The sequence below is a fragment of the Triticum dicoccoides genome, chromosome 4A, assembly GCF_002162155.2.
Source record: "Triticum dicoccoides isolate Atlit2015 ecotype Zavitan chromosome 4A, WEW_v2.0, whole genome shotgun sequence".
Taxonomy (NCBI): Eukaryota; Viridiplantae; Streptophyta; class Magnoliopsida; order Poales; family Poaceae; genus Triticum; species Triticum dicoccoides.
The window spans coordinates 613,801,571-613,821,849 of record NC_041386.1 but is presented as its reverse complement, the minus strand read 5'-3'; the positions used below and the strand labels follow the sequence as shown (position 1 = coordinate 613,821,849).

Here is a 20,279-nt window from a genome sequence, read left to right as displayed (position 1 = left end):
TTCTTCTTCCTCTTTATTTTATCGGGAACGAGGGTCGTCAAGGGTCAGGGTCGCCGACCGGTAGAGGAAACCCTAAATAGAAAGTATCGTCGATGTGAGATACATGTGGCCGTCGGTGTCGGACACTACATCCACGTCCCACAAGTGACGTAGGCTTCGACGCCCACGTCACTTGTGGGACATGGATGTAGTGTCTGACACCGACGGCCACATGTATCTCACACCACGATACTTGCTATTTAGGGTTTCCTCTACCGCTCGGTGACCCTCGACGACCCTCATTCCCGATAAAAAAAGAGGAAGAAGAAGAAACAAAGAGTAGAAGAAAGAATAGAGGAGTCACCCCAAACCCTAGAGAAGCAGCGTCGAGGCCACTAATTAATATTAGTTCTACGTTTGCCACTAATATATCCATCTGTCATGTTTGAATAATAATTGCCATGTTGTCAATATTTGTAGAAACTATGGACACCGCCCGAGACGAAGTACAAGAAGAGTTATTGGGGGACATAATCGCACGAGGAAGTGATGTCGTCTGCTCGTTGTTTCTCAACGACACCGACGGTCTGGAAGCAGCTGGCTATGATTATGACAGCTCCGGTGACCGTATGCCGGTGCAAGAGGGAGACCGTGAGGACGGCTCCGGTGACCCAATGCCGGTGCAAGAAGGAGACCGTGATGACGTCTCCGGTGACCGAACCGAGTCCGACCAGGTATATATATTAGTTAAGCTTCTGCTGACTAGCTAATTGATGCATTCATTGTTTTGGTATGTACACATATTAATTAACTCTTTGTTCTTTTTTCTAGCCCTCCGGATCGAGCACAACTTCGGTAAAGAGACGAGGCCCGAAGAAAAAGTTGAGCTCGGATGAAAAGTTTGAGATCATAGCAATCGCGCCCGACGGCCAACCAATTGAACCCCTCCGGACAAAGAGCGCATTTGTTACTCAGTGCGGGGTTTTGGTTAGGGACGAGATCCCGATCAGCATCCAGCAATGGTTAAAGCCGGCTACAGAAGACCCTGAGGTGTCTTATGTCAATGATATGCAGAAAAATGATCTTTGGACTGGGCTGAAGTCAAATTTCACCCTAGCGCCAGAGGATGATCCGGAGAAGCCAGTTAAAGAGCAATTAATCAAGTCTTTTGCTCTTAAGAGGATGGCAGAACTATTCAAGAGGTGGAAGAAAGAGCTGAATAAGTTTGTTGAAAATAAAGAGACACCAGAATTCAAGGGCAGGTATGAGAATATCAGAGATCACTGGCCCGCATTTGTGGCTCACAAGACATCGGAAAAGAGTAAGAAGATGTCGGCGACAAACAAGCAAAATGCTGCGAAGAAGAAGCATCACCATCGCACGGGGTCAGGTGGCTACCTCGTAGCCCAGCCTAAGTGGGCCAAGATTGAGAATGATCTGGTTGATAAAGGGATCGAACCAGAGACAATTAACTGGCCAGACCACTGTCGGACTTGGTTCTTCGGGGCTGGCGGAACCTTGGACCCTGTATCAGGGAAGTGCATTTGGATGGACGAGCAAATGGAAATACCAGTTGACGGTGTCCTGGACTAGGGGGTACTCAACACGTCATCTCCCGATCTGATAGATTGGGCCGAGGACCCCCGTGGCCGTATACTCATGGGCCAGTTCGGACAACTGCCGCATACAAGGAAGATTCCACAAGACTTGGCGATCAAGACAAGGACTTCTCCCCACCGGCGTATTCGGCTAGGACTCTTGTTAACCTAGGCCTCTGGTGCATTATATAAACCAGGGCCAGGCTAGTCGATAGAACATAGACATACAATCATACCATAGGCTAGCTTCTAGGGTTTAGCCTCCTTGATCTCGTGGTAGATCAACTCTTATACTACCCATATCATCAATATTAATCAAGCAGGACGTAGGGTTTTACCTCCATCAAGAGGGCCCGAACCTGGGTAAAACATGGTGTCCCCTGCCTCATGTTACCATCGATCCTAGACGCATAGTTCGGGACCCCCTACTCGAGATCCGCCGGTTTTGACACCGACATTGGTGCTTTCATTGACAGTTCCGCTGTGTGATCGACAAAAGGATCGATGGCTGCAGATCAACTGCGACTTCGGCATCTTTGTCACCAGCTCGACTGGTCACCTTGGTTCGACCAAGAACTGTGCCCCGTGTTCGGATCACCATGTTCGGATGATGGCCTTCATCAAACATCAACTCCGATCTCTATCAAGATCACGGAGGAATCATCCATGGAGCTCGGGGGCTCAACGTCAGCATTGCCCTCAAGCGACCGTGCTGTTTTTCTGGACAGCGAACTCGTATCTGCCGCCACCACCTCCTCGACTATCGCTTTGACGATCGCTTTGGTGGAATTGTGCGGAATTGAGTCTACAACAATCCTGGAAAATTTCGTCGAGTTCCGATGGAGGAATCTCTGGCAATTCACGATATACCGGAGCCCTGTCAAATCTGGACGGGAATCTGGATGAGTTTAGGGCGTGGTGTCCAGCTTCTAGCTCGGACGAACTTTGCAAGATCCAACCGTTGAAAGGCTGAGGAATTCTTATATCTACCACCTCTCAAAATTTCAGCTTGATCCGACCGTCCAAACTCCAAGAACCTTCCGATTAGTGCATCACTTTTCGGATCTGTTTTCTGCGCGAAAACGAATCCAACCAGAGTTCATCTTTTTTATGAACAGGATTTCTACATCCCTTTTGAAGGAAGTTTTGTATGGGGTATTGTATTTTCTTCCCGAACACATCCCACTAATTTTAAGATCTTTTGAACATGATCTTCAACATCATGCTGGTGTCAAACCAGTCCGGCAATATTACTCCACGGCTGCCGACCTGCGCTAGACATGTCGTCACTTTAGCCGAGCTCAACTTCTTTGGATCATCATCTCAACAAGCCGAACAAGAGTCCGGCATCGCGAAGGATAAATCATCATCAACATCGCCGCCCCACGGATTTCACGGAGCGGGCATACCGGCATCGCCGCACGGTCGCTTCATCAAGCCGGCATCGACCACGTCACGACCTACATCGATAGGGCCGCACTATTGCTTCTTCAAGCTGGTGTCCATCATGCCGACCTACTTCGACTCATCGGCTGACGTCGAGGCTTCGACATCTCGGCTGGACTGGGGGCTTCGCCATCTCTTCATCAACCTACTCCGGACACTTCGGCGTCACTAGCCGACCAGCTCCGTCACGTTAGCTGGGCCGAGGGCTTTGCCTTGGCGAGTCAACCTTTACCAGCATTGCCATGCCATCGTTTTATCGCCCATCAGGCAATGGGTGTGCGGAGTGAGTCCCAATTTTGGGAATCACCTTCCTTCGGATTGCTACAATAAATAAACCAGGTGCTATTAATCCCAGTAGTTTTTGCTTGTTTGGGTTCATTTTTCCCAAGGAATTATTACTCTGGTTTGTCCATGATATGTACACAGGTCTATTAAATGGTGACCGCATTAATGACGGTCGCATGGTGGTTCGATCAGTTTCCGTACATTGTCCGGCGAACGCCGCATCCGAAGCTCGGACCAACCTGTGAATCCAGGCTTTGCCACGCCTTTACTACATCACGCCGACGCCCTGCATCGACATTGACTTCGGCGCCAGGCCATATTTCTTCTATTCCTCACTTTGCATAAATTATTTATTATGCAACACATTTTTTTTAATTATCATTATTACTATTATCTCCGGTTTGCACTATTTTTTGTGCACAGGAAAATGATCCGGGGACTTCAGCGTCACTCTGCCGGTCTGCATTGACTGTGCTATGTCACCACTTCGGCGTGTCGAGCTCTCCGCTCCGCCACCTCAGGACCAGCTTGGGGGATGGAACCTTGCCCCGCATCAAGCTCGGACCGCGTCATCAATATCGAACACATTAACCAGCTAAGTCGCTTTCATGCTCAAAGCTTTAATTTCTAACTTGTGTTTGGTTCGACCAAGCATTATACTTTTTTGGAAAAAAAATTGCTTGTAAAAAATTTCCTTGTCCAAACTTTGTTTGTGACACACAAATTCAAGGACCCAATTCACTTGGGGGCTTCATTTATGAAGCTTTTCCTCTTGCATATGATTATACTTGTATGGCTTCGTTCCTTGTTCGTGTATTATGCCACAATATGCACCATATTGACTTAAGAGATTTGCAAGCTGGTTTGCCTCGCTCCTGTGTTTACCCCTATGTTCCCGATTGTTCGGCTAGGGAGTAAAGGGAGCACCTCTGTGATTGTCACGATCGGGTCAACCGAGCCGGACCTCAGACTGGGTGAAGCCAAAAGCTAGCGCTCTTATAGTTTTCAATGATGGTCGGCACACAACGGAACTCATGAGTACAAAAAATCTATTGCACAAGTCTCATAATAACAATGAGCACCGAAGAAAGGTATTGGTGGGGGTACTATTTTCTTCGAAGATGCTTCTTACACTTCACGGTAATATAGCATAAGTTCTCTGAGCGCGCTTTGTCTGTTACAGCCTTATGGTCTGATTGCCTGGTTATTGGAAACACCGTCGATATTCTCGACCGATGGAGTACATAACACTTTTCGGTCCTTGACCGAAGAGGGAGAAGCTGATGGTCGGTTAAGACACGTTTAAAGTTCGGTTGAACATAGATATGATATAAGTACTTCGGTACATGGAATCATTCTTTTACTCAAGTCACTTGGGGGCTCTTAAGTTTATTTGAGCCGTTTTATAATAAGTGTTCTTCTTCTTAGTCGTTGCAAAGTTTTATTATCATTATTTATCACTCCTTTTTTCGACACGAGTGTGCGGTCACTAGCTGGGGAGCCTAATTTCTCTCTCAAAGCTGCTAGAGTTTAGTTTACTAAACTGGCCTGATGAGAAGTACACCGCCCTCGGGATAGGAGGTTGAAGCCGTAGGCTGACCCGCTCGAAGTCTTGAGATAGGATGTATCATGTTAAAGCACGACAGAAGCACTTCTTTTTTCTAAGACCAATTTTCGGATTGGCACCGAACACTTGATCTTGTTCGGACGTCATGTTTTTACTGGCGTTTCTTGGTTTTCCAAGCTTTTTGGCACTTTTAAACTATTTGTGCTTTTCCAGCATTAGTCTCGCAGTGCAACGCCGGACACCTTTAGGGATTCGGCAAAAACATTCTCAGATATTGCTATATATGCATCGGTTTCGAATTGTGTCTTCGGTCAATAGTTGGGTTGCCCAGCTCCTAGCTTTCCTCCTACGTTCCGCTTTGTTCGGCTAGGTGTGCAAAGGGAGAACCACTGCGATTGTGCTTCCAGCTCGCATGGTCAAGCACCTCAGTGGAGAAAGCCGAAAACTGACTGTCACAATAAGTGTAAACTGGTCAGCGATCCGATGACTGTGTTAAATAACGGGCCATTCATAACAATGGCCGAAGTGTTTACGGCTTGACCTCGACTGTCGCCGAACACTACCGGGGGCTATTAACTGGCCTTCCAAACTAAATCCTCGATATTTTGCTCTTACATTGGAGCTGAGGTTTCATGATCATACTTAGCATGACAACCCAAAGAAAGGAACCGATAGCGGGATTATTTTCTTTGGAAGACATTTATTACATTAAACAGTAATATAATATATCTCTCTGCGTACCTTTGTTTATAAAACCGTATGGCCAGATTGCCTTGTTTGTCGTAAATCTTTGCCCTCATAAAGGCTTTATAAAGTAGGACAAACACTCCTCGGCTATTGGCCGAGGAGGTGGAAGCCGATGGTCGGTCAACAAAGTTTTGTACAATGCGGATCCAAGCATTAATGACGTAAAGTACTTGGATACATAGAGTCATTACACATAATTTGTGATTTTACTATGGATATCAATCCTTAATTCGGCCACCCGTGCCCGCATTAAGGCTCGGGGGCTACTGGGCTTCGGGCTTATTATTTACAAATATTAAAGGGGCACATCGATCCCTCGATCTGGTGTTGCCACCTGACCAGTATCTCGGGGGCTACTGCATTGCCTGTTCAATGCAGAAAATTTAAGTGCAATACAGTTGCCGAGGAGATTTTGATCCTCAGGTTGGTCGGCCGCACCCAACCTGAGTCTCGAGGACTAAGCACGCCGCTTTTTGTGTCCCGAAGTATTCTACCGAGCTAGGACTTGATCCTCAGGCCAATTTTGCAAATCAACCTGAGTCTCAGCGGCTACTGGGACCAGCGGTCTTACATCATCCTTCAGGTGCATCTCGGGTTTTAGACCGATACACACCTTGAGGGCTACTGGCCATATATCTCGGCAGAGAATAAATTGCAATAATAAAAAATATTGACAAAAATCCGGCCCACAGTCGGGGTGGTGCACCACCTCGGAAGCAGTCCGGCATAAAGCTCGGGCGCTAGTGGCTGGCTCCATAGAGGGCATTTCCGGCATTAAGCTCGGCTAAACTCCTTCAACTTTTTTGGACCAAGATGATCTATGACATCTTGGATATAGTCCGGCGTTGGAGCTTGGACACAGTCCGGCGTTGGAGCTCGGATACATTCCGGCGTTGGAGCTCAGAAAGCAGTCCGGCGTTGGTGCTCGGCTGCAAAAGATACCTCTAATGTAGTCCAGCGTTAGAGCTCGGACGCAAGAGGACGCTACCGCCCGGGAACAATTTCAAACCCGAGGTGTGGCATAAAAATAACAAGGCATTGATAAAGGCCGGAAACTTAAAGGGGCTCCTCGGATACCCGATGTATAAACTTGTCGAATTCATTTCGGTGATCCTCAAGATCGAAGATGAGAAGATTTGTTGAACCAGTTTTCAAGACCGACGACCGAAGATGAAGAACAGTTCGGAAGAATCGAGGAGCATCCCTAACTTGAAGACTGGTTCAGGGGGCTACTGACGGTGTCCTGGACTAGGGGGTACTCAACACGTCATCTCCCGATCTGATAGATTGGGCCGAAGACCCCCGTGGCCGTATACTCATGGGCCAGTTCGGACAACTGCCGCATACAAGGAAGATTCCACAAGACTTGGTGATCAAGACAAGGACTTCTCCCCACCGGCGTATTCGGCTAGGACTCTTGTTAACCTAGGCCTCTGGTGCATTATATAAACCAGGGCCAGGCTAGTCGATAGAACATAGACATACAATCATACCATAGGCTAGCTTCTAGGGTTTAGCCTCCTTGATCTCGTGGTAGATCAACTCTTGTACTACCCATATCATCAATATTAATCAAGCAGGACGTAGGGTTTTACCTCCATCAAGAGGGCCCGAACCTGGGTAAAACATCGTGTCCCCTACCTCATGTTACCATCGATCCTAGACGCATAGTTCGGGACCCCCTACCCGAGATCCGCCGGTTTTGACACCGACACCAGTCAAGAGGCTTAAGCACTATATTGAAGCAGCGCAGCAAGGGACGTTCTTTCCAGACAGAGAGAACGACGAGCTCACAATGGCCCTCGGGAATCCTGAGCACCCTGGACGGACACGAGGCACGCCAAGCTCCATTTCGTGGAAGGTTAGGTTTCCGGACGCAGGCGGTTACAAAAGCCACGAGAGGAGGAAAAAAGTGCAGCAGACCCAAATGCAGGCGCTGCAAGCAAGGGTACAAGCGATAGATGAACAAGAAGCAAATCGCAGCAAACGAACTGCCGAAGCTTCCCCCGAAGCTACCCCGCCATCTCAGCGGAGAAGCAGCGTGGCTTCCACCGAGCTGCTTCAGCCGGAGCATGCCTTGACGGCTCCTGCCAGCTATCCCGTGGATGCTATCACGGAGTCTCAAAATTGCCACCTTATAACGCAATGGATGAATTTGAAGGTCAAGGCGGCTGTTGGCTCTGTTTATCCTACTGAACCTGGTGCAACTTTTCACTGGATGGCCGATTCCAAAAGGATATGCTAGGGTGATGGTGGATGAAATAACAGAGGGATTTGAGGACCTCCAGCTTGACCACCCTACCGGTGAAGGGGAGACTAGGCTGGGTTCTGCTCTGAAGACTCCATGCCTATGGCGGAAGTAGCTCATCAACCTTCTGAACTGGACGCCTCCGCCTCCTCCTCCTCCTCCGGTAAGTCAGGGCACTCCGCCTCCTCCACCGCCTCCTCCTCCGGCGAGTGACAATCAGGGCACTCGGCCGGCTCCTTCTCCGGCGCGTGGCGGCACTCCGCCTCCTTCTCCGGCGCGTGGCGGCACTCCGCCTCCTTCTCCGCCTGCGCCGGCGCGCCCGAGCAGCCAGCCTCCTCCTTCTCCGCCTCATCAGCAAGGGCGGAAGAGACCTGCCGCCGCTCCGGCTGCTCCGGCCCGTCATAGTCCTTCTCCTCCGCCTCGTAAGCAAGTAAAGAAGACAACTGCTCCGTCTGCTCTGCCGGCGTCTAGCAGTACAGCCAGAGGTGGGAGGACATACAGATTCGGTCCTTCTCTGAAGACTCCACAGAAGTTACCATACGAGAGGACCCCGGAGGAGAATGCCGAGATTGCGCGAGAAGAAGTGAGGAACTTCTTTGAAGGGGTGAAAGCAAAGAAACATCCACCTCCGGAGGAGAAGGTAGATCCGGTGAAAGTGAAGCGCACTCTGGCTGCCCTGACAAAACCACCCAAGTCTCCGCCGAAAGGAAACTATGAGCGCATTATTGGAAAGAAATTTGTCGAAGTGGAGCGGTCGGGAAGTACTGTCAGTGATCAAAGGTTGAAAGAACGACGAGCTGGGAAATAAATTGCACAGCTCGGTGAACAAGTGAAGCAATCGTGCCCCCCGCTCAAGGTGCCTAGTGACATCGTCGCTAATGATCCGAGGATGGTGCCCGGTTATAGCAATCTTGGAGATTACCTGCCCGACAATGTACATTATGATTTCATGGAGGTGCAGATACAAAGATACGAGTACGGGAAGCCTCTCGTCAAAGATGAAAGATCTCTATCAGCGATGATGCGAAGATTGCATGATTGGTACTTGAAAATCTGCAGAGAGTCTGGGGGGAGGAGTACTTTGTATGTGAGAGTTAAAAAGGAGCATGACCTCGTTGGAATTGATCTGTTGCCTGTTCCATTTGAGGAGTTCTTTCAGTTTTTCAATCAATTGGCCCTCGATAAAGCAACGGTCACCTGCTACTGTCTGTAAGTAGTACTACTTCTGTCATTAAGTCTCTCTATATAGCTCAACTCTTTCATTGCATGTATTTATAATTATCCTCACTATATTATGCAGATGGAAGATTGCCGAATTGAAGAAAAGACAAGTCGGTGATATTGGGTTCATTAACACATATCTCATAGATGAAACTGAGGTTAAATTTCATCCCGCAGATACCGAGGCCAACTTGCTACGATCGTTGGTAATAAATGAAAACAAAGATATAATACTCTTTCCTTACAACTTTAAGTGAGTGTTACTGTCTTGTGCGTATGCGGTTTCCCTTATATGTTAGTCAAGGTTATAGTAACGTAATTGATGAGTTATGCATGTGTGTGCAGTTTCCACTATATTCTCCTAGAGATTAAGCTTGAGCAGGGACTAGTAACCGTCTTAGACTCAAGACGAAAAGATCCCCAGGACTATGCGGACATGACTCAAATGCTCGAGAAGTAAGTTAAATCGATCATTATCCACCACATCAGCAACTTTGTTCATTTCCTGATATATCAAGTAATTGTTTTCTTTGTCTAGCAGGGTTTGGAAAAAATTCACCAAAAAAGCTCCGGGACTCCCGAAGAAGCTGCAATTTAGACACCCGAAAGTAAGTACTATAGTAGCATGTTCCGCGCGTCTCCTATTGATTCAAGCATTAGTTTCATCAATACCATTTGGCATTTTTGCTTATCAGTTTGATTGACCTCTATTTCTTGTAAAGTGGTTGTGGCAGGAACAAGGGAATAATTTCTGTGGATACTACATTTGCGAGTCCATCCGCCACACGACCTGTGAGCGGGGCTACACTGACGAACAATATGAAGTGCGTAAATAACAACATTCACAATTTTATTTTATTACCATCATTTGTGTTGAGTTTCATTCATTCATTCATATATATATATATATATATATATATATATATATATATATATATATATATATATATATATATATATATATATATATATATATATATATATATAGACCCCCTTCTTCAAATTAGATGTTTCGGAAGCGGGATGAACTCCTAGCACCAGCTCGCATGCGAGCACTTCAAGAGGAATTGGCGGCATTCTTTCTTGACCACGTGATCGCTGAAGACGGAGAATACTATGTGGACCATGAGTTCGTATGTTAGGAGATTATATTTGTAAGAGATAATTATTGTATATATGTAGCCGGTAGTGTCGGATAGATATACGAGAACTTGTTGTTCGACCAATCTCTCGAAGAAGGAGAGGTGGTCGATATCACTTCTCTCTGTATGCATATATGTTCATGACGATCTTCTGTTTCCTTCGTTTGCTTACTAGCTAGCTAGCGTGTCTAGTCCTCTCTATACGTATGTATAGTACGTAGCGTCCACCAAGCACGGACATAAGAGAAGACACTTCTCTTTATTAATTATAGCTAGCTAACACAATATATGAAATAACTAAATTAACCCCCCAAAACCCCCAAACCCTCCCCCCGTTTCAAAAAAAACAAAAATCCCAGCCACAGAAATGCTGACGCGTGGATGCCTATTGGTCCCGGTTGGTGCCACCAACCGGGACCAAAGGCCCTTCTGCCTGGGCTCCGCGCACAGGCCACGTGGAGGCCCATCTGTCCCGGTTCTGGATTGAACCGGGACTAAAGGGACAGGGCATTAGTACCGATCCTTTAGTCCCGGTTCAGGAACCGGGACAAAAGGCCCTTACAAACCGGGACAACAGGTCTTTTTTTACCAGTGAATGACCCTAACTGGTAGTGAAGTGCGTGAGAAGTTGCCTGGGCATCAGTGTTGTATCTTTTGTATTGTGGGGCTCCACTAGGTGGCCGGAATTGGGACACCATGCTCATGTTGGCCGGATTGTAGGTGGCTGACATGGCTACAACTGGACCCTTTTTTCCACAATATTAGCCTGCATTTGCGTCTTGCGTTGATGCATGATTGATTTGCCATGCACATACGCTCGAGGGGCTGCTCTAAGATGCTATATGTATGTATGCGTCTATGGGTGCTGGCGATGTTGTATGAGACCAAGCACCCATAGCCTTGCCGCGTGTGCGCCGCTCCTCGCAATGCTACCGCTCTCTAACAATGCCAGCTTGTGCCGCTCCTCGCCATGCTAATTCTTCCCGCTCCATCTCTATCGTCATCAACACCATACTCGTGAACCATTTGGAGCAGCACACTGATGAGCCACTAATTTTCATCATGTGTCGCTCCGCGTGTATGTCACTTCCGCCTGGCTGTCCAAGGTCATCATGATGTGTTTTAGAACATTATATTGTGTGTTCTACCTATAGTTCAATATGGATGGTTTTGGAGACATGCGTGTGACGTCTTTGTAGTAGAGTCGTCCTTGTTAGATGGTCTTCAACCGTTGCTCATGCTTTCTCGGCTTACATGTCTATGTGTGTGGACATGACTGCTTCTTATACCAATGTATATTTGCTGAACATGCAAAAAAAAACTATAAAATTCACTATTGCTGAATAACCGATACAGCCCAAGCGGCATGACAAAGGCATGCCTACCGATCGAGACCGACCAGAGCCAACATAGTACATCGCCTGCTACATGGGAAACATGTACAACTAGGCCAACCACAGGCACGTCTGTCATGCTATTTCCGCTCGTGGAGTAGTTGCTATATAAGAAAGAAGAGATAATATCACAGGTGATGCTTAAACTTTTTTTTTATTTTAGAACGAAGGCTCGCGAAGAGCCCGGCTTTGAATTAACAAAGCCATCAACCGACCAGGAAATACAAACACACACAAACCCCACGACCAAACGATACAAGGGGACACTCTAGGAGGATTACAACTCAACGGGTCGCACAAGCTCAAAAAGAATACAAGAAAACAAAGCTCGAAGCTTGTCCTAGCCAAAGACTACAGCTAAACAGCCATCTAGGGGTGAGGCACACACGAGCACGACGAGGACCTGCTTGCAACAGAGTGTGGCAAGTGAGCCCGACCAACGCCCAAGTAGAAAGACATCGCACATCCGTCGTCTCTCTCGCCGCAGAGGGACCCTTCCCTCTCGCCATGGCTCGCAAGGCGCCGTACCCGGCGGACTTGAGAGACGCTCACCCTAGAGCAGGGGACGTGCCAGCTTCGGGACCTGGAGCAGCCGCAGCACACCACCACTTGAACATTCGAGCACTCCGCGACTGCCGCATCGCCACAACCTAGAACGCCGTAGAGCTGCAGGAAAACCACCAGGTGCAGCTACAGGCAGCATAGGCATCAAGTAAACCGGCAGGCCAACGAGGAGAACCTCGTGACACCGCCATCACCGGACCACCCAAGCCACCCAAGCTCCGACCTTGAACCCCTCACCTGAGCGCAACCCTCCCCAGGCGACGCCCCCAAGGAAGACACGACGCACAGCGCGCCGTCGCCGCCCAATCCAAGCCGGATTTTGGGATTTCACCCGGGAGGAGGAACAGGGGTGGAAAGGGGAAGGACCTCTGTAGCACCTCCAAGGAGGAGACGGCGTCGGGGACGTCGATGCTGCCAGGCCGGCCAAGTCGGCCAACGGTTTCCCGCGGCCCAAAACCAGACCACCGAACACCCACCCACATCATACCGGCGCTCGGTAGGAGGCTGGCAAGAAGCGGCGGGGACGAGGGAGACAGGGGAAAGGAGCCACCCTCAGATTTGTCGAGGAGGGGAAGACCTCCGCGCCACCGCCGCCACCCTTCGTCGTCTCACCACCCGCGTGGTCGAGGCCGCTGGCCAGAGCACCCCGCGAACGACGCCGGCCGAAAGGCGCCGCCGCCTCGCCAAGAAGGGCCGCCGCCCCAGATCCGAGGTCCTCCTTGAGGAAAGGAGCGGCCGAGGCCTCACCGCCACCATCACAGGCGGCCGCGCGAGCGGATCCGGCGGCTTTCTCAGGTGGCGGCGAGGGAGGGAGGGTGAGGGGGCGGCGGCGCGACGGGGAAACCCTAGTCGCCGCCTGAGTCGCCCGAAGCTGCCACACCAATGTTCACTTTAGTGTATAAACTTGAAAAAATACGCTGAATTGGTTCTAGAACTCGGCACGAACGTGCAAATACGGTGCTAATCCAATTCGCAAATGTATAATGTGCTCACGTGGGACCGTATTTTGACTAGCATTAATGTACATCTCCATGACCAGTGGGCCTCATATGTCAGAATAAAGGAAATTAAACGATAAAAAACAGTCCCTGCCTGGATTCAAACTTACGAAGTCAAGGTAGCTAATGCCGACCCGTACCAATACACCATTCATGTTTTCTTGTCAACTAAAGATAATGATAGTGTATATTTTTTTAGGAGGAAAAGTAAAAGTAATGATAGTCTATATTATAAACCAACACACTCGTGTGGTTTACATGGGTTGCTGTCTATGCGGCCCATGTTGCACTTGATAGCTTTTTTTAGTATCTGTACTAAGTGCGTAAATTATAATGATAGTAATAAAAATAACATTCAAACATTCGTGTGTTATAAATATTATACATACAAAAGATAACTTATTTAGCAAAATGTTCGAGTAATTTTAAAAGTATTGACGTCTTATTTTTGAATATATATATATAATAGTATTTCTGATTATAAAAAAATGTTTGTATAATTTATAGTACTACGAATATTTCCAAATTATAACTAATTATTATTATTATTATTATTATTATTATTATTATTATTGAATATTTGTATAATTATATGCACATTGTTAGAATTCATGAATTTGTTGTTTAAGTATTTTGTGTGATTTAAAAATATCCATTATTATTTAGTATTTAAACTTTCTATAAATATAGACTTGTGGCTATACTTAAGTTATATAGGAATTAAGAATATATGCCACGCATGAAAGTTTTCACAAGTGAATATTAATAAAAATGTTTGTATCCATCATTTTGTACAATTTAAATATAATCTACGAGGTATAATTTTTGTACATTTACTAAGTAGGTAATAGTTTTTTATTTACTAAATGTTTCAGTATAATCCGCATGTTAATAAGTAAATATTTTTTAAATTACATGAAATATTTTTAAATAAGTCATTTTATTTGTACGTATAATATTTATAACACATAAATACTAAAAAATTATTTAATGTGATATTAGTTTACAAACCTTTTACAAATTTCTAAAAAAATACATAACATGTGTGAAATGGGCCGGGGTGCACTGACTGCATCCCATTTAAAAGCAACGAACGTGTTCCTACACAAGACACTAATGAAGTTTATCGTTACTGGTCATGCAAAAGCGTATAGCAGAGTGGCTCAGGCAGAAATTTGCTAGCAAGGCATCTGTTGAAAGTGAGTCTCATGCCACATGTGCATGCTAGTCAAAATACGGCGCCACATCAGCATATTATACGTCTGCGGGTTGTATTAGCACCTTATTTGCATGCTTGTGCCAAGTTCTAGAACCAGTTCGGTGTATTTTTCAGATTCATGCATGCGCTAAAGTGAACATTGGTGGCAAGTTTAAGCACCCACTGGTGATATTACCTCAAGAAAGAAACTTTTAGAACCTGTCAATAAGGATTTTCATGACCCAGCCTATAGATTAATTTATTTATTTTGAAAACACGGTAAAAATGCAGACGCTTATACACACACAAGAACTGAAGAGGTTTCTACCGTGGAAAAAGAGGCAGTGAACTAAACGGTAAGAACTACTCGACATGCAGGTTTAAAGTGCGAGGCGTAGTAGTTTTTGGTTTGTGCCCCATCAAGGAAGAAGAAGAGGCAATGAACTCTACAGCAGGTGACTTCACCAGCAGGTCATCTTAATGGAGTAGCATATGATCCTTTCAAAGAAAAGAAAAAGGAAAACGAAACCAAGAGACAGAGGACTCACTCACCGGCGCAGAGGCAGACGACCCAGACGTAGAAGAAGTTGAGGTAGGGGACGCCGGTGTTGGCCTTGTTGATCTGGTCCAGGCTGCACCCGGGGCACACGACTCACTCACCGGCGCAGAGGCAGACGACTCACTCACCGGCGCAGAGGCAGACGACCCAGACGTAGAAGAAGTTGAGGTAGGGGACGCCGGTGTTGGCCTTGTTGATCTGGTCCAGGCTGCACCCGGGGCACCCCTCCTTGCACACCCTCCTCCCCTTCTCCAGCAACGGAGCAGCCGCCGCCGCCATTGCCTCCGTTGGTTGTACTCGCTGAGCAGCAGAATGGCGTTGTCGTCCGACAGGTGAACAGGAAGGGAATGGCGCTGTCAGATCGGATCTGCTCTGCTCAGCTCGCTCTCGGTCAGTCCGTCCGACAAGTGTTGGAAATATGAACAAATTACTACGAGATTTAATCCAAATAAATAAAAGATAAATCATGACCACAGCAGCAGCAGAGATTAAACTAATCATGCGAACTAGCATAGTAGATGAACATATCACATCTAGGGCACATACTAGAAGCATGAATTCTACCACGATCTCGAACAGGAAGAATAGAATCACATACGGTGCAGCGGGTGCAGCACCGCCGGCGTTGACGTTGTCGCCCATGTCGTCGAGGACGAGGTTGCCGAGGTCGGGGAAGAAGTCGTCGTTCGCGAAGTCGTCGCTGCCAGCAGTCGCGCGAGTGCGCTCCCCAAAAACCTGATCGCCCCTCTCCCGTACAGGATCACGAGAGGCGGGGTTCCGGAGGCCTGCTGTCCCTTCTCGCGGTGCATGCCGGAAGGAGGGATGGAGAAGACTTGCTTGGCGGCGCAATGATCTGGAACGGTGGTGAGAAACCATACGAAGCGGCGGCGGCTAGGGTAGACGTCTGCCTGACTATATAGTGCGGGCCGGGTAGGTCGTGGGAGTAAACCCCACGTCCGAGTCGTCACGATCCAAAAGAATCGAAAACGGTTCGGTAATTAACGCGTCCGTTAATTATTAATTAATGACTCATTAATTTTCCCATGCAGCAAAAATATAGACAACGTGCATAGCTCTGTCCTCGGCTCGGCTCAATCCCGCAACCCGCGGGGCGTCGTGACGAGGCGTGGCGTGGCGAGGCGAGCGAGGAGGAGGAGGAGCGCGCGTGTAGGTCTCCTCTTCTCATGCTCATACAAGTGGTAGAAGAGCTCACCTTATAAAGAGGTGCAACTCTCTCTCAACTTCCGGGGTGGGACTAAACTTTAGCCTCACTCACTCCACTCACATGTGTCCATGAGTGGGCCAAGAGAATTTTAGAATTTTAGTTGGGCTTTGGGCCAAAGGCCTACTAGCAAAATTCCAACAATCCCCCACAAAGTCTCATTGGCACATCTCATTATTTAGTTCCAAAACATTGTTTTATATATCGGTGCTTAGTGGAGACTGTGAAGTTGAACTTCCACTTAGAAATTTATGCTACACTAGATCACAACTTGAATAGTGGACTATGCCTTGAACTACAAGTTTTCTGTAAAACTAGTTTCACACAAATTCTTGACCGATACTGGGCTGCCGCAAGGCTTCCCCGCGGGTGGAGCGTATACGTCATACTCCAGGGCCTTTCATGAATTTATTAGAGAGCACCCGATTCTCACAGACTGCGACGTTAACAGTCAAATTCATATAGGTGTGTTCCTCAGAAGATGTTCTGCAGGACAACATCTCTGCTTACCCGAATAAGCCACTTGGAACACATTAAGATAAGTATCAACCTGCCATGCAGATCAGGAGAGTATTGCATCTTCACGGAGTGGGATAATTAATATAGGGATACTCTCCTCCCAGCTGACCAACAGCATGTCTCCCACTTCTACTTCACGGGATCTCCGATCACATAGTGTGGTTTACCACTATGGACAACTCATGCGGTGGGTCTCAAACCCATCTCCATCGATGCATTATCTATCACATTACGTGATAGACCCTTTGTGAAGGGATCTGCCAAGTTTTTCGACGTTTGGATATAATCCAACGTAATAACTCCGGAGTTCCTCAATTTTCTGACAGATTTTAGTCTCCTCTTCACATGCCTTGAGGACTTCATATTGTCCTTAAAACTGTTTATCTTGACGATCACAGTTTGATTATCACAGTTCATCAGGATAGGGGGTATTGGTTTTTCAACCATAGGTAAGTCCATCAAGAGTTCATGAAGCCACTCTGCTTCAACAGTGGCAGTGTCTAGTGCTGTGAGTTCTGCTTCCATAGTTGACCTTGTTAAGATGGTCTGCTTGTAAGACTTCGAGGAAACAGTGCCACCACCAAGTGAAAAAACATAACCATTTGTGGCCTTAATCTCATCAGCATCAGATATCCAGTTTGAGTCACTATAACCCTCCAGTACCCTTGGATACCCGGTGTAGTGAATTCCATAGCTCGCGGTGCCTTTCAAATAGCGCATAACTCTCTCAAGCGCATGCCAATGATCATCTCCCGGTTTTGACACAAACCGACTCAGCTTGCTCACAGCAAAAGAGATGTCAGGCCTCGTGGCACTCGCCAAATACATAAGCGAGCCAATAATCTGAGAATACCTCAGTTGATCTCTAGCAATCCGTCGATTCTTTCGAAGCAACACACTAGCATCATATGGAGTTGGAGAAGGCGTGCAGTCGCTATACCCAAAACGACTCAAGACCGTTTCCACATAATGAGACTGAAGCAGTGTGATCCCACCATTCTCATCTCTCAACAGCTTGATGTTTAAGATAACATCAGCTACTCCTAGATCCTTCATCTCAAAACAGCGAGATAAGAAATCCTTAACCTCCTTGATTAAATCAAGTTTGGTTCCAAATATCAATATATCGTCGACATACAGACAAAAAATAACTCCTTCGCCCCCACCATAGCGATAGTACACGCACTTGTCACCATCGTTTACTACAAAGCTGGCAGCAGTTAATGTTCTTTCGAACTTCTCATGCTACTCCTTAGGAGCTTGTTTAAGGCCATATAAAGACTTTAATAACTTGCACACCTTTCCTTCTTGACCAGGTACTACAAAACCATCTGGCTGATCCATGTAAATTTCCTCCTTCAACTCTCCATTGAGGAAAGCCGTCTTAACGTCCATTTGATGAACGAGAAGACCATGTGAGGCAGCCAGTGATAGTAGCACCCGAATTGTGGTCAGTCTAGCCACGGGTGAGTAAGTATCAAAGAAGTCTTCACCTTCTTTCTGGGTATAACCCTTGGCCACAAGCCGTGCCTTGTACTTTTCAATCGTACCATCAGGTCTAAGCTTCTTCTTGAACACCCACTTACATCCTACAGGTTTGCACCCATAAGGACGGTCAGTGATCTCCCAGGTACCGTTAGCTAAGATGGAATCCATCTCGCTACGTACAGCTTCCTTTCAGTAGTCAGCATCAGGAGATGCATAGGCTTCTGAAATAGTCATGGGTGTGTCATCCACGAGGTACACAATAAAATCATCACCAAAAGACTTTGCAGTCATCTGTCTCTTACTCCTCATAGGAGTTCCATTGTTACCCTCAACAGGATTCTCAACGTGTTCCATCGCAATGGTGGGTTCAGGAATTACAGTGAATTCCTCACTAGATGGAGTAGGTATCTCCTTATTTGATGAACTCGACATATCCTTCATAGGAAATATGTCCTCAAAGAAAGTTGCATCATTTGATTCCATAATCGTACCAACATGCATGTCGGATACCTCAGATTTTATTATCAAAAATCTATAGCCGATGCTATGAAAAGCATAGCCTAGAAGAACACAATCCATGGTTTTTGGTCCAAGCTTGCGCTTCTTGGGAATTGGTATATTGACTTTCGCCAAACAACCCCAAGTACGTAGGTAAGAGAGTTTCAACCTTTTCCTTTCCCGTTCCTCAAATGGAGTCATGGTCTTATGCTTTGTGGGAACTCGGTTTAGGACATGACACGCAGTCATTAGCGCCTCCCCCCACCATTCCTTGGATAAACCCGAAGTGTCTAACATGGTGTTAACCATATCAGTTAGAGTTCGGTTCTTTCTTTCGGCTACCCCATTTGACTGGGGTGAGTAGGGAGGCGTCCTTTCATGGATTATATCATGTTCCGCACAAAACAGATCAAATTCATTGGAAAAATACTCTCCACCACGATTGGACCTAAGCCGTTTAATTTTTCGATCAAGTTGGTTCTCTGCCTCAGCTTTATAGTTTTTAAAGAAAGTCAAAGCCTCATCTTTTGATTTCAGAAGATACACATAACAATATCTAGTGGAGTCATCAATCAACGTCATGAAGTATCTCTTTCCACCTTTTGTCAACACGCCATTCATCTCACAAAGATCAGAATGTATAAGCTCAAGTGGCGCCAAGTCTCTTGCCTCTGCATTCTTATGGGATTTGCGAGGTTGCTTAGCTTGCACACATACTTGGTACTTGGAGCCTTTGACAGTAGAGATTTTCGGAATTAAATTCATATTGGCTAACCGCGTCATGCAACCAAAGTTAATATGACAGAGTCGTGAATGCCAAATATCATACTCATTATTGTGGCAAACATTATTAATAACTTTAGTGCAAATATTTGACAAAGATAGGCGGAATAAGCCTCCACACTCATAGCCTTTTCCAACAAATTGTCCACACTTAGAGATTACAACTTTATTGGATTTGAAAACCAACTTAAAACCATCTCGACATAAATGGGAACCGCTAACGAGATTTTTATTGATGGACGGCACATGATGAACGTTCTTCAGACGCACAGTCTTCCCCGAAGTAAACTTCAGATCGACCGTACCAACACCTTGAACGATGGCATGTGACCCGTTCCCCATCAGCATGGGTGAAGTCCATGTTGCCTGGTAAGAAGAAAACATGGAGGCGTCAGCACAAACATGTACATTGGCACCGGTGTCAATTAACCAATCAGGGGATTGAAATACTGAAAGGATGGTAGGAAAAATACCGTACCCTGATTCCTTCATATCAGTATCACCGATGACAACATTAGCAGACTTGCCGCTCTTCTCATGTTCGCGCTCCTCAAAGCGGTTAGGACACTTCGGAGCCCAGTGATTAGGATCACCGTAGACATGGCAAAGTCCCTTCCCCTTCTTATGAGAATTCTTCTTGAAGTTGGTAGAATGTGATGGCTTGTTCTTTGTATCAAACTTGCCTTTGCCCTGAGTTTTGTTCTTATTGTTTTTGAACTTGTTGGGCTGGGAGTTCTTCTTCTGTACCATGTGGGCACTAGAACCTCCCTCAGCAACTCGAGCACGTGTGTCCTTTTCTCTCGCCTTCTCTTCAACATCAAGA

General features: G+C 46.6%; 1 protein-coding gene across 1 annotated transcript in view; it reads right to left on the bottom strand.

The window, feature by feature from the left end:
• Window positions 1–19,817, bottom strand: part of LOC119283822 (probable peptide/nitrate transporter At3g43790) — a 34,938-nt gene extending 15,121 nt beyond the window's left edge. The window contains exons 1-2 of the mRNA XM_037563214.1: window positions 19,788–19,817; window positions 15,075–15,246 (exon numbers count right to left, since the gene is read on the bottom strand). Of these exons, the coding sequence (XP_037419111.1) occupies window positions 15,075–15,246; window positions 19,788–19,817 (202 nt within the window). The remainder of the gene's footprint in view (window positions 1–15,074; window positions 15,247–19,787) is intronic.
• Window positions 19,818–20,279: the final 462 nt, after the last annotated feature.